At 41.7% G+C, this 13,519-nt stretch overlaps 1 protein-coding gene across 1 annotated transcript in view; it reads right to left on the reverse strand.

The window, feature by feature from the left end:
- HDAC2 (histone deacetylase 2) overlaps nt 1–13,519 on the reverse strand; it is a 92,654-nt gene that overhangs the window by 47,550 nt on the left and 31,585 nt on the right. Inside the window, exons 2-3 of the mRNA XM_077289494.1 lie at nt 6,212–6,324; nt 5,834–5,951 (exon numbers count right to left, since the gene is read on the reverse strand). Of these exons, the coding sequence (XP_077145609.1) occupies nt 5,834–5,951; nt 6,212–6,324 (231 nt within the window). The remainder of the gene's footprint in view (nt 1–5,833; nt 5,952–6,211; nt 6,325–13,519) is intronic.

The raw sequence follows: 13,519 nt of genomic DNA on the forward strand, positions 1-13,519 counted from the left end.
AAAATAGGGTCACTTGTGGGGGGTTTCTACTGTTTAGGCACATCAGGGGCTCTGCAAACGTAACATGATGCCTGCAGACCATTCCATCAAAGTCTACATTCCAAAACGTCACTACTTCCCTTCCGAGCCCCAATGTGTGCCAAAACAGTGGTTTACCCCCACATATGGGGTACCAGCATACTCGGGACAAACTGGGCGACAACCATTGGGGTCCAATTTCTCCTTTTAACCTTGTGAAAATGAAAAATTGCTTGCTAAAACATCATTTTTGAGGAAAGAAAAATGATTTTTTATTTTCACGGCTCTGCGTTATAAACTTATGTGAAGCACTTGGGGGTTTAAAGTGGTCACCGCACATCAAGATTAGTTCCATGGGAGATCTAGTTTCCAAAATGGGGTCACATGTGGGGGAGCTCCAATGTTTAGGCACACAGGGGTTCTCCAAACGCGACATGGTGTCCGCTAACAATTGGAGCTAATTTTTCATTCAAAAAGTCAAATGGCGCTCCTTCCCTTCTGAGCCCTGCCGTGTGCCCAAACAGTGGTTTACCCCCACATGTGAGGTATCAGTGTACTCAGGAGAAATTTCCCAATAAATTTTAGGATCCATTTTATCCTGCTGCCCATGTGGAAATGAACAAATTGAGGCTAAAATAATTTTTTTGTGAAAAAAAAAGTACTATTTAATTTTTACGGATCAATTTGTGAAGCACCTTGGGGTTCAAAGTGCGCACTATGCATCTAGATAAGTTCCTTGGGGGGTCTAGTTTCCAAAACGGGGTCACATGTGGGGGAGCTCCAATGTTTAGGCACACAGGGGCTCAGGGGCTCTCCAAACGCGACATGGTGTCCGCTAAAGATTGGAGCTAATTTTTCATTCAAAAAGTCAAATGGCGCTCCTTCCCTTCCGAGCCCTGCCGTGTGCCCAAACAGTGGTTTACTCCCACATGTGAGGTATCAGTGTACTCAGGAGAAATTGCCCAATAAATTTTAGGATCCATTTTATCCTGTTGCCCATGTGGAAATGAACAAATTAAGGCTAAAAGAAATTTTTTGTGAAAAAAAAGTACTTTTTCATTTTTACGGATCAATTTGTGAAGCACCTGAGAGTTTAAAGTGCTTACTATGCATCTAGATAAGTTCCTTGGGGGGTCTAGTTTCCAAAATGGGGTCACTTGTGGGGGAGCTCCAATGTTTAGGCACACAGGGGCTCTCCAAACGTGACATGGTGTCCGCTAACGATTGGAGCTAATTTTTCATTCAAAAGTCAAATGGCGCTCCTTCCCTTCCGAGCCTTACCATGTGCCCAAACAGTGGTTTACCCCCACATGTGAGGTATCGGTGTACTCAGGAGAAATTGCCCAACACATTTTAGGATCCATTTCATCCTGTTGCCCATGTGGAAATTAACAAATTGAGGCTAAAAGAAATTTTTTGTGAAAAAAAAAGTACTTTTTCATTTTTACGGATCAATTTGTGAAGCACTTGGGGGTTCAAAGTGCTCACTATGCTTCTAGATAACTTCCTTGGGGGGGGTCTAGTTTCCAAAATGGGGTCACTTGTGGGGGAGCTCAAATATTTAGGCACACAGGAGCTCTCCAAACGCGACATGGTGTCCGCTAAAGATTGGAGCCAATTTTTCATTCAAAAAGTCAAATGGCGCTCTTTCCCTTCCGAGCCCTGTCGTGTGCCCAAACAGTGATTCCCCCCACATATGGGGTATCGGCGTACTCAGGACAAATTGTACAATAACTTTTGGGGTCCAGTTTCTCTTTTTACCCTTGGGAAAATAAAAAAATTGTTGCTAAAAGATCATTTTTGTAACTAAAAAGTTAAATGTTCATTTTTTCCTTCCATGTTGCTTCTGCTGCTGTGAAGCACCTGAAGGGTTAATAAACTTCTTGAATGTGGTTTTGAGTACCTTGAGGGGTGCAGTTTTTAGAATGGTGTCACTAGACCCCTCAAACTGACTTCAAATGTGAGGTGGTCACTAAAAAAAATGGTTTTGTACATTTTGTTGTAAAAATGAGAAATCGCTGGTCAAATTTTAACCCTTATAACTTCCTAGCAAAAAAAAAAATTGTTTCCAAAATTGTGCTGATGTAAAGTAGACATGTGTGTAATGTTATTAATTAACTGTTTTGTGTAACATAACTCTCTTGTTTAACAGAATAAAAATTCGAAATTTGAAAATTGCGAAATTTTCAAAATTTTCGCCAAATTTCCAATTTTTTCACAAATAAACGCAAAAATTATCGACCTAAATTTACCACTAACATGAAGCCCAATATGTCACGAAAAAACAATCTCGAAACTGCTAGGATCCGTTGAAGCGTTCCTGAGTTATTACCTCATAAAAGGGACACTGGTCAGAATTGCAAAAAACGGCCAGGTCATTAAGGTCAAAATAGGCTGGGTCATGATCAACTTACCGTATATACTTGAGTAAAAGCCGAGAATTTGAGCCCATTTTTTTAGGCTGAAAGTCCCCCTCTCGGCTTATACTCGAGTCATTCCCAGGGGTCGGCAGGGGAGGGGGAGCGGCAGCTGTCTAATCATACTCACCTGCTCCTGGCGTGGTCCCTGCACGTCCCTCCCATAGAGGTGGAGCCGCATATTCATTACTGTAATGAGCGGTACAATGTGAACGCTCAACAAAAGAAGCTGCCGGCGCCCGGAGAACCAGGGACGTGCAGGAACCACGTCAGGAGCAGGTGAGTATAACGGGGGCATTGCGCGATATTCACCTGTCCGCGTTCCATCGCAGCTCCTTCTTCCGCGTCCTCTGCAGTGACGCTCCGGTCAGAGGGCGCGATGACGCAATTAGTGTGCGTGCCGCCCTCTGCCTGAACGTCAGTGCAGAGGACGCGGAAGACACAGCGGTGGAACAGGAAAGGTGACTATAGCAAGTGCCGGGGGCCTGAGCGACGAGAGTTGAGTATGTGATTTTTTTTTTTTTTTTTTATCGCAGCAACAGCATATGGGGCAAATATGTCTATGGAGCATCTTATGGGGCCATAATCCGCATTTGTGCAGCATTATATGGGGCAAATGTGTCTATGGAGCATCTTATGGGGCCATAATCAACATTTGTGGAGCATTATATGGGGCAAATGTGTCTATGGACCATCTTAAGGGGCCATAATCAGCATTTGTGGAGCATTATAAGGGGCAAATGTGTCTATGGAGCATCTTATGGGGTCATAATCAGCATTTGTGCAGCATTATATGGGGCAAATGTGTCTATGGAGCATCTTATGGGGCCATAATCCGCATTTGTGCAGCATTATATGGGGCAAATGTGTCTATGGAGCATCTTATGGGGCCATAATCAACATTTGTGGAGCATTATATGGGGCAAATGTGTCTATGGACCATCTTAAGGGGCCATAATCAGCATTTGTGGAGCATTATAAGGGGCAAATGTGTCTATGGAGCATCTTATGGGGTCATAATCAGCATTTGTGGAGCATTATATGGGGCAAATGTGTCTATGGAGCATCTTATGGGGCCATAATCAGCATTTGTGGAGCATTATATGGGGCAAATGTCTCTATGGAGCATCTTATGGGGGCCATAATCAGCATTTGTGCAGCATTATATGGGGCAAATGTGTCTATGGAGCATCTTATGGGGCCATAATCAGCATTTGTGGAGCATTATATGGGGCAAATGTGTCTATGGAGCATCTTATGGAGCCATAATCAGCATTTGTGGAGCATTATATGGGGCAAATGTCTCTATGGAGCATCTTATGGGGCCATAATCAGCATTTGTGCAGTACTGTATGGGGCAAATGTGTCTATGGAGCATCTTACGGGGCCATAATCAGCATTTGTGGAGCATTATATGGGGCAAATGTGTCTATGGAGCATCTTACGGGGACATAATCAGCATTTGTGCAGCATTATATGGGGCAAATGTGTCTATGGAGCATCTTATGGGGCCATAATCAGCATTTGTGGAGCATTATATGGGGCAAATGTGTCTATGGAGCATCTTATGGGGCCATAATCAGCATTTGTGGAGCATTATATGGGGCAAATGTGTCTATGGAGCATCTTATGGGGCCATAATCAGCATTTGTGGAGCATTATATGGGGCAAATGTGTCTATGGAGCATCTTATGAGCCCATAATCAGCATTTGTGCAACATTGTATGGGGCAAATGTCTGTATGGAGCATCTTATGGGGTCATAATCAACATTTGTGCAGCATTATATGGGGCATATTTTAATATGGAGCATCTTATGGGGCCCATCATGAACTGTATGGAGCATTATATGGGACTCCTGATTCAATATGGATACTCAAAAACACAGCCTACTAATGTCTCAATTAATTTTACTTTTATTGGTATCTATTTTTATTTTTGACATTTACTGGTAGCTGCTGCATTTTCCACCCTAGGCTTATACTCGAGTCATTAAGTTTTCCCAGTTTTTTGTGGCAAAATTAGGGGTCTCCGCTTATACTCAGGTCGGCTTATACTCGAGTATATACGGTATCTATATTTTAAATTTTTATTTTAAATTTTTTTTTAAAAAAGTGATAAGCCCTCATATGCCATAACAATGTAAATATGTAGCACAGCGGTGGAGTGTCCCTAGGCTCACAATAGTCACTTCCTTAAAAAGTAACAAAAATTTAAGTATGTATTTTTAAAATATGCCTGCTAATTAGTGGGGGGCCAGGTCCTGAGATCCCCACTGATTGCTCAGTAAACCACTGAACAATGAGCAGCACAGCAGACAAGGTCATACACATATACATAAAGTTTGCATGGAGAGTGTCTGTGAATAACAATTTTCAAGTTTTGCCATATATGCTTAATGGCATTTAGGTGTGGACCGTGACTGAGCCATTCACACACATGAATATACTTTGATCTAAACCATTCCAGTGTTGCTCTGGCAGTATCTTTAGTGTCATTGTCCTGCTGAAAGGCGAGCCTATGCCCTAGTCTCAAGTCTTTTGCAGCCTATTTTCCTCCGGGGTTGCACTTTATTTAGCTCCTTGCATCTTCCCATCAACTCTGACCAACTTCCCTGTCCCTGCTGAATAAAAGCATCCTCACAGCATGATGCTGCCACCACCATGCTCGACAGTGGGATGGTGTTTTCAAGGTGATCTTTAGGGTTCGTTTTCAACCACATATAACATATTGTATTTAGCACAAAAAATTCTACTTTGGTTTTATCTGGCCAGAGCACCTTCTTCCACGTTAGAGGTGTCCACAAAATGGCTTTTTGCAAACTGCAAACTGGAATTCTTATGGATTGCTTTAAAAAAAGGCTTTCTTCTTGCCACTATTTCATAAAGGCCAGATTTGTGGAGTATACGACTAATAGTTGTCCTGTGGACAGATTCTCCCATGAGAGCTGTGGATGTCAGCAGCTCCTCCAGTGACCATGGGCCTCTTGGCTATATGTCTAATTAGTGCTATCCTTGCTTGAGATATCAGTTTCGGTGCGACAGCCATGCATTGCTAGGTTTGCGCTTGCACATTTTTGGATGGTGGATTGAACAGTGCTCTGTGAGATGTTCAGATATATATATTATTCCACAATTGCAATGGCATTGGGAACAATAGTTGTAATGCAAAGAGATCAGCAATATTTAGACGATCTATCTACTATATTATATTTCTTTTCAATTGATTCTTGGCATTGAGATATACATTTAGTAATTGAAACTGGCTGAAGACAAAGGGACCCATTTACAACAGAAAACCTAATGTATCTTTGCAATTTCGCGTAGAATAGCTTTTGTACTTTTCCTGTAAGGACAAGGTCCTTATCACAACACATAGGAAAAAGTATAGATGACTTACATCTCTGCATTTGTTTACTGTACTCCGACATGTTGTCTGGTCTTATAGATCGTAGAAATTTTATGTATTCATCGCTGTGATACTTGGTCATCTCTTCAGCAGTTGCCTTGTGAGGACGCTAAGGCAGAGAACAGGGTAAAATAAGCCACAAAGGCAAGAAGGGTACATTTATGTGTCATTAAATAGTGGTGTGCATACAAATATTGTAGACAAAAAAAAAGGAAGCTTGCACCCATCCCAAAAGGTAAAAGTCCAACCACGCTAAATACTTTGCACCTTTCTTTTCCAAATTCGTAGAAATTGGGGAAAACCCATGTATCCAATTATAAAATACTCATCTAAAGGCAACATTACAGAATAACATTTCAATACACTCACATATATTTCCATCTTTCTGTACAGTCCATAGTTCAGAAGCAAATTGTGAGTCATTCGTATTCGATGAGGCTTCATTGGGTGGCCTTGTCCATAGTAGTAATTTCCAATGTCACCTAAAGAAAAAAAAAAGTAAACATTTTTTTCTCAGAATTACGTAGTACATAGCTCATTCACCAATTACGTTTAAGCCAATACACAACATGGGACGGCCCATGCAGGCCCCCAATGCAAGTCAGCAGGATTTCTCAATATAAACTGAAGGCAGCATTTTTAACTCCTTATGTACCGCAGTCTAGCGATCTGTATATAAGCTCCATTTCCTCCAGCTAGTCAGAAATTTCTGGAGTTCCTTTAACGTTGTTGTAGACCTCTAGGCAGCCTCCAAGAATAATTTTCTTCTGGTCTTTCAACCAATCTTTGAAGGGCATCCAGTTCTACGTAATGTCACTGTTGTGCCACATGTAAAGGTGTTGTCCCACAAACAAAATAGATTTAAATTAATAGATCTTTGAATAAAAATAATTTCCACAATTGGATGTGTTAAAAAGTGTCCCCTGCTATGTACTGTGTAATGGCCATAACCAAAAAATATGGTTTAGAACCCTCTAGCGCTGTATGCCAATTTACATGGCCGGTCTAATGGGCATCACAGGTCGTTGTCTGCCGCCTCCTCCTGCCTCGATTGACATGGATGATGCGTTCTACGTCTTCCACACAGCTGTGAATCCCATGCCTGTGCTTTTGAAGCACAGACCTCAGCAGGCGCTCTTTGCTCTGCTACCATCACATACACAATACATCGTTTTGCCTTGTCCTTAACAGTTCAAAGCAAAGTGCGCCTGTGCTGCAAATTGCTCCACCCAAGTTGAAATAACTGCTCTGTAAAACAGACACATATTTCCTTTAGTTTCTTACCTATATCTCCCAAAGAATGAAATAATAACAAAACAAGCACGAAAATGTGTATGCTCAGGAAAAGGAATAAATGGCCTGGCCTTGAACTGATGTCTTAGACACTAGATGCAAATACTCCAAAACTAAAGGAAAGTTGGTCTTGCAAGAAGGCCATTTTCTCCTTTGCAGAATCTCCTGTCCTTGTAAGAGCAGCCATGAAGAAACCCATCACAAGCAGAAGGCAGAGTAACCAGTTCTTGTACTGTTTATGTCTTTTATTAAGCACACCAAGTAAACATCCACTAAGCAGGAAAAAACCCCAAACAATTAAAATGTAATAAAACAGATCTCCCTTAACAGCAATCGCCTCCACCAAACAAGATTTCTGGAATGTCTTCCGTGCACAGGCAAGGAAAGGACTGTGGCATAGCTATTACAAAACACAAATCATTTTTTTCCAACTCTTCTTTAGTTGATTTACCGGTGTGTTTTGGGTCATTATCTAGTGGCATCTCCCAACATGTTTTCAGCTTATCCTTTCAACTTTTTCATTTTTACGCTTCCATTTTTTTCCACTCCCATTCTCATTAACTAATGTTAATCAGGAAAAAAAATCCAAGTGTGATGAAATGGTTAAAATTACAATTTGACAGATTTTGGGGTTTTGTTTTTACGTTTTTTTTTTTAATTGTGCAGCAAACATGAATGGGAAACATGATTCTCCAGGACAGTAGACTTTTTTCTCTTTATTCAAGTGGTGAAAAAAAAAAATTAAGAAGTTTGTATACTAAAAATAATCTAATAAAAAACTAAAGTATTTATTTTTCCATTGCTGGAATTACCGTATATACTCGAGTATAACCCGAGATTTTCAGCCCAAGAAAATGGGCTGAAAGTGCCCCTCTCGGCTTATACTTGAGTCATTGAAGGAGGGGGGTCGGCGGGTAAGGGGGAGCGACGACAGTCACATACTCACCTGCTCCTGGCAAGGTCTCTGCATGTGCCATGGTCTCCGGCGCCAGCACCTTCTTCCTCTGTTCAGCGGTCACGTGGTACCGCTCATTAAAGTAATGAAAATGGACTCCACTCCCATAGGGGTGGAGCCGCATATTCATTACTGTAATGAGCAGTACCAGTGCCCGCTTAATACAGGAAGAAGCTGCCGCGCCCGGAGACCATCTGTCTGGGAGAAGCTGCCAGGGACCGCGCCAGGAGCAGGTATTAAATATTCACCTGTCCCTTGTTCCAGCGTCGGCGCAGCTCCCTCTTCCCCGTCCTCTGCAGTGATTGTTCAGGTCAGAGGGCGCGATGACGTATCAGTGTGCGTGCCGCCCTCTGCCTGAACATTCAGTGCGGAGAGACGGGCGCTGAGGAGCAGCGACAAGAGGGGAGTATGTCATTTTTTTTTTTAGTGCAGCAGCAGCATCTATGGGGCCATAATGAACTGTATGGAGCATTATATGGGACATATTTGTATATGGAGCATCTTATGGGGCCATAATGAACTGCATGGAGCATTATAGGGGGCATCTTATGGGGCCATAATGAACTGCATCGAGCATTATATGGGGCATATTTGTATATGGAGCATCTTATGAGGCCCATCATGAACTGAATGGAGCATTATATGGAGCTCCTGATTCAATATGGATATTCAAAATCACTTAACCTACTGATGTCTCAATTAATTTTACTTTTATTGGTATCTATTTTTATTTTTGAAATTTACCAGTAGCTGCTGCTGCATTTCCCACCCTAGGCTTATACTCGAGTCATTAAGTTTTCCCAGTTTTTTGTGGCAAAATTAGGGGGGTCGGCTTATACTTGGGTCGGCTTATACTCAAGTATATACGGTATATAAGGGCTTGTTTTTGCCGACAGCTCTACTGATGCCACTTTGGGGTAGATATGTTTGATCCTTTTTATTGCATTTCTTTTTGTTTGTTTAGGAAGCTGTGATGTCTGAAAAACCACAATTGCGGTGGTTCGATTTTTCTCTTTATGAGGGTTAATTAATTCTATATTTTAAGAAATTTGACTTTTTTTTTACTCAAATGTTTTTTATTAGAGATAAGAGTCCAATAAAACATTTCACCTTAAGACATAAATTTCCATTTTCCCCACTCTTAACCCCCCTTACCCAACCCGCCCCCCTCCTTCCCTTTTAGACAGCTCACGCTTTCCTCTTAACATATCCTGTAGTATTATATACATTAACCATATACAATAACTTTTATTTGTAAACGAATACACCGTAAATATATAGGCGAACGCTCTTCAGGTCTTACTTCTCTTAGCCTCCCCTAGCCTAGTTCCAACCAAGGCGTCCACAATTGTTCCAACAGGCCCATCTTCCCTCTTTTCTGATTTACACCCTTTTCCAGGGTAATGACCTGCTTCACATATTTAAGATATTCTCCCCTCGAGGGAGGTTCCTCTTTGATCCAATTTCTGGCTATGACCTTCTGAGCCATGTAGTCTGGCGATTGCTATTTTCAGCTTGTTATCCACAGCTATCTCTTCCACATACCCCAGCACGCACACCAAAGGTTCTCTTGGAATTACACATCTGTATGCCCCTTCTATCCGGCTTACAACCACCAACCAAAAAGCAGTCAATCTCGGACACGACCATAACATATGAAACATTCCAGCACTATCATTCCTACATCTAGGGCATTCAGAGTCAGATCTCAGCCCAGCTCTATACAGGACATCCAGGGATCTATACACTCTGTGTACAATATAAAGCTGGGAGAGTCTATATGGCTCATTCAGTGATAGTTTTGGTATCCATTCTAATACAGATTCCCACGTTTCATCCTCTAAATGACCCAGCTCTCTTTCCCATTTAGCCCTCGCGCCAATCAGATATCCCAATAGGTGAGTGTTAAGTAGATCCTTATATAAAGATGAAACAGCACCCCTCTTTTTCCCCACTCCACAGATGTAGCCTAATACTAAGTCGTTTTGAATTTGGAAACAATCCCCCTCATTCTGGGCCACAAACGCATGCCGTACTTGTGCATATTGGAAACCCCAGATGTCCTAAGACCATATTCCGACTGTAGCTGGGAAAAGGATTTCAACCCCCAAATTTTAGTCATTTCAAATGACAACTTTCTGGCTTTAAGGAGCACTAAAAGAAATCAAGAACAAAAATGTGGTAGTCAGTAGTGGTTACTTTTTTTAACCAAGCATAGGGAAAAAATTATGGAATCACTTAATTCTGAGGAAAAAATTATGGAATCACGCTGTAAATTTTCATACCCAAAAATAACACCTGCATCAAATTAGATCTGCTCGTTAGTCTGCATCTAAAAAGGAGAGATCACACCTTGGAGAGCTGTTGCACCAAGTGGACTGACAAGAATCATGGCTCCAACAGGAGAGATGTCAATTGAAACAAAGGAGAGGATTATCAAACTCTTAAAAGAGGGTAAATCATCACGCAATGTTGCAAAAGATGTTGGTTGTTCACAGTCAGCAGTGTCTAAAATTTGGACCAAATACAAACATGGGAAGGTTGTTAAAGGCAAACATACTGGTAGTCCAAGGAAGACATCAAAGCATCAAGACCGGAAACTTAAAGCAATATGTCTCCAAAACAGGAAATGCACAACAAAACAAATGAAAAACGAATGGGTGGAAATTGGAGTCAACGTCTGTGACCAAACTTGTAAGAAACTGCCTAAAAGAAATGGGATTTACATACAGAAAAGCTAAGTGAAAGCCATCATTGACACCTAAACAGAAAAAAACAAGGTTACAATGGGCTAAGGAAAAGCAATCATGGACTGTGGATGACTGGATGAAAGTCATATTCAGTGATGAATCTACATTGGGCAAGGTGATGATGCTGGAACTTTTGTTTGGTGCCGTTTCAATGAGATTTATAAAGATGACTGCCGGAAGAGAACATGCAAATTTCCACAGTCATTGATAATATGGGGCTGCATGTCAGGTAAAGGCACTGGGGAGATGGCTGTCATTACATCTTCAATAAATGCACAAGTTTATGTTGATATTCTGGACACTTTTCTAATCCCAACAATTAAAAGGATGTTTGGTGATGATGAAATCATTTTTCAAGATGATAAAGCATCCTGCAATAGAGCAAAAAAACTGTGCAAACATTCCTTGAAAAAAGACACAAGGTCAATGTCATGGCTGCAAATAGTCCAGATCTCAATCCAATTGAAACTCTTTGGTGGAAGTTGAAGAAAATGGTCCATGACAAGGCTCCAACCTGCCAAGCTGATCTGGCAATAGCAGTCAGAGAAAGCTGGAGCCAGATTGATGAAGAGTACTGTTTGGTACTCATTAAGTCCATGCCTCATAGACTGCAAGCTGATATAAAAGCCAGAGGTGGTGCATCAGAATACTAGTGATGTTTAGGAGTGTTTTTTTTGGTTTGTTTGTTTTTCATGATTCCGTAATTTTTTCCTCAGAATTTAGTGAGTCCATAATTTTTCCCCTATGCTTGGTTAAAAAAAAGTAACCATTACTGACTACCACATTTTTTGTTCTTGATTTCTTTTAGTGTTTCTTAAAGCCAGAAAGTTGCCATTTGAAATGACTTTAGTTTTGTGCCATGTCTGTGATCTTCTTTTTTTTCTACAAAATTAAACAACTGAAGGAACATCCTCCAAGGCCGGTGATTCCATAATTTTTGCCAGGGGTTGTACTACAATACCATCGTATTGCAGTATTTAGCAAAAAATGTTGTCTCCTTTCAAATTCAGTGTCATAGGACAGCTTCATAGGACAAACCGAAATAGCAGCAATGCGGGCCTTCAGCAGCATCCGACCATCATAGCAACCCATTGGTCCCCCGCAATCACATCACAGGGAGCCAATAGAAGACAATCAAGCGAGCACCGGCATGCATTCCATTTAAATACTGCTGTTCGAGATTGATAGCACCGTTTAAATGGTTAAAGGGACCCTGTCAGGCGAATGATGTTGCCCATAAAGCAGGCAATATGAATCACAGCCTGGCTGAACATTTTCTAAATAATCAGGTTCTCCCCCTGTACACATGAGGGAGATATCTCTCAATCTCTTACATCAGAGCTGGGAACCATCAGCCATGGGCAGCCAGACTAGTATGGTCTCCAACTATGGTCCTCGGACACATCTTCAAAGTATATTTTTTTTCTAAAACACCAGACAGATTCAGAGAATCATATACCTGGCTGCAATCATCCAGCCTGGCGGAGCTTCATGCTGCCTACTGTCTGGGTGGCATTAATCACTTGACAGGTTCCCTTTAACAGCTGCAGGTGTAGCTCAGATCCAAAAACAGGAGTTAGGTCAGGATCACACCAACATATACATGAGATGGGTGCCATTCAATTTTTTATTTATCAGATAGCACTCAGACCAATGTTATTCGATGGGGCAGTGCTGATGACTGCAGTGGTGATCAGAGTTTGATAAGACTACAATTAGCACAATTCTCTAGGATGAGAGAATCTAGGGTCGTGTGACTCTGGCCTAAAAAGGGGTTGTCCACTACTAGGACATACCTTTCTTGATCAAAATGTTTGGGCCCCAATAAAATAATAAAGCTTATACTCACCTATTGTGCCGGCGCCATTCCTGCGGTATCTGCAGTCGCTCTCCTCAGGGCTCTTGTGGGGTGTTGTAGCACATGATGCCGACACCCAATCAGGGCTGGCGTCACTGTCTCTGCCATCGAACAAATCAATCATGAAGAGAAAGTCTGGGCTGCAGCTTAATCTCTCACTTCCTCTTCATGTCCGATTTGCCTGAAGGCAGGGACAGTGACGCCAGCCCTGATTGGGCGAGAGTCCCAGGGGGAGTGACTGCAGACACCACGAGAACAGTGCCGACACGGGAGGAGAAAATAAGCTTTATTATTTAATCAGGGACAAGCGTTGGGTATGACAAGGAGTTGTCCAAGTAGAACACAATTTAACAGATGCTGGCTTTTTAATTTAGGCCACCATCTGCTGCATGCATGTGGAGCAGGCTCAGCTCCTGAGACCGCTGCATACACCCCAACCTACTCCATGATGGATATCATGGGGCTTTAAGGGGTTAAGGTCATGGACTCCTGCCTATCTTTTCTCCAGTTAAATGTTGTGATACACTTTCAATATATTATTCTGTCAACTATAGCAAAATGTCCTAGCTCTGAGGTAGCTCCAAACCATGACACGTTCTCCACCATGCTTCACAGTTGGGATAAGGCTTTGGTGTTTTCCTCTAACTAGAGTTGTGCCTTTCTGGTAAAAAGTACCACTTTTGTCTCATCTGTGTGTAGAATTCTTTTAAGTCAGCTTTCACTGTGATGTCCCATTGATGTTCAGGGTTTTTCTGATAATGAACGCATCAGATATTCTTGTTCACCTCTTACAGGATGGCATTTGTGCTCTTGGTTAACCA

Source organism: Ranitomeya variabilis, chromosome 2 (genome assembly GCF_051348905.1).
Source record: "Ranitomeya variabilis isolate aRanVar5 chromosome 2, aRanVar5.hap1, whole genome shotgun sequence".
In the NCBI taxonomy this organism is placed as follows: Eukaryota; Metazoa; Chordata; class Amphibia; order Anura; family Dendrobatidae; genus Ranitomeya; species Ranitomeya variabilis.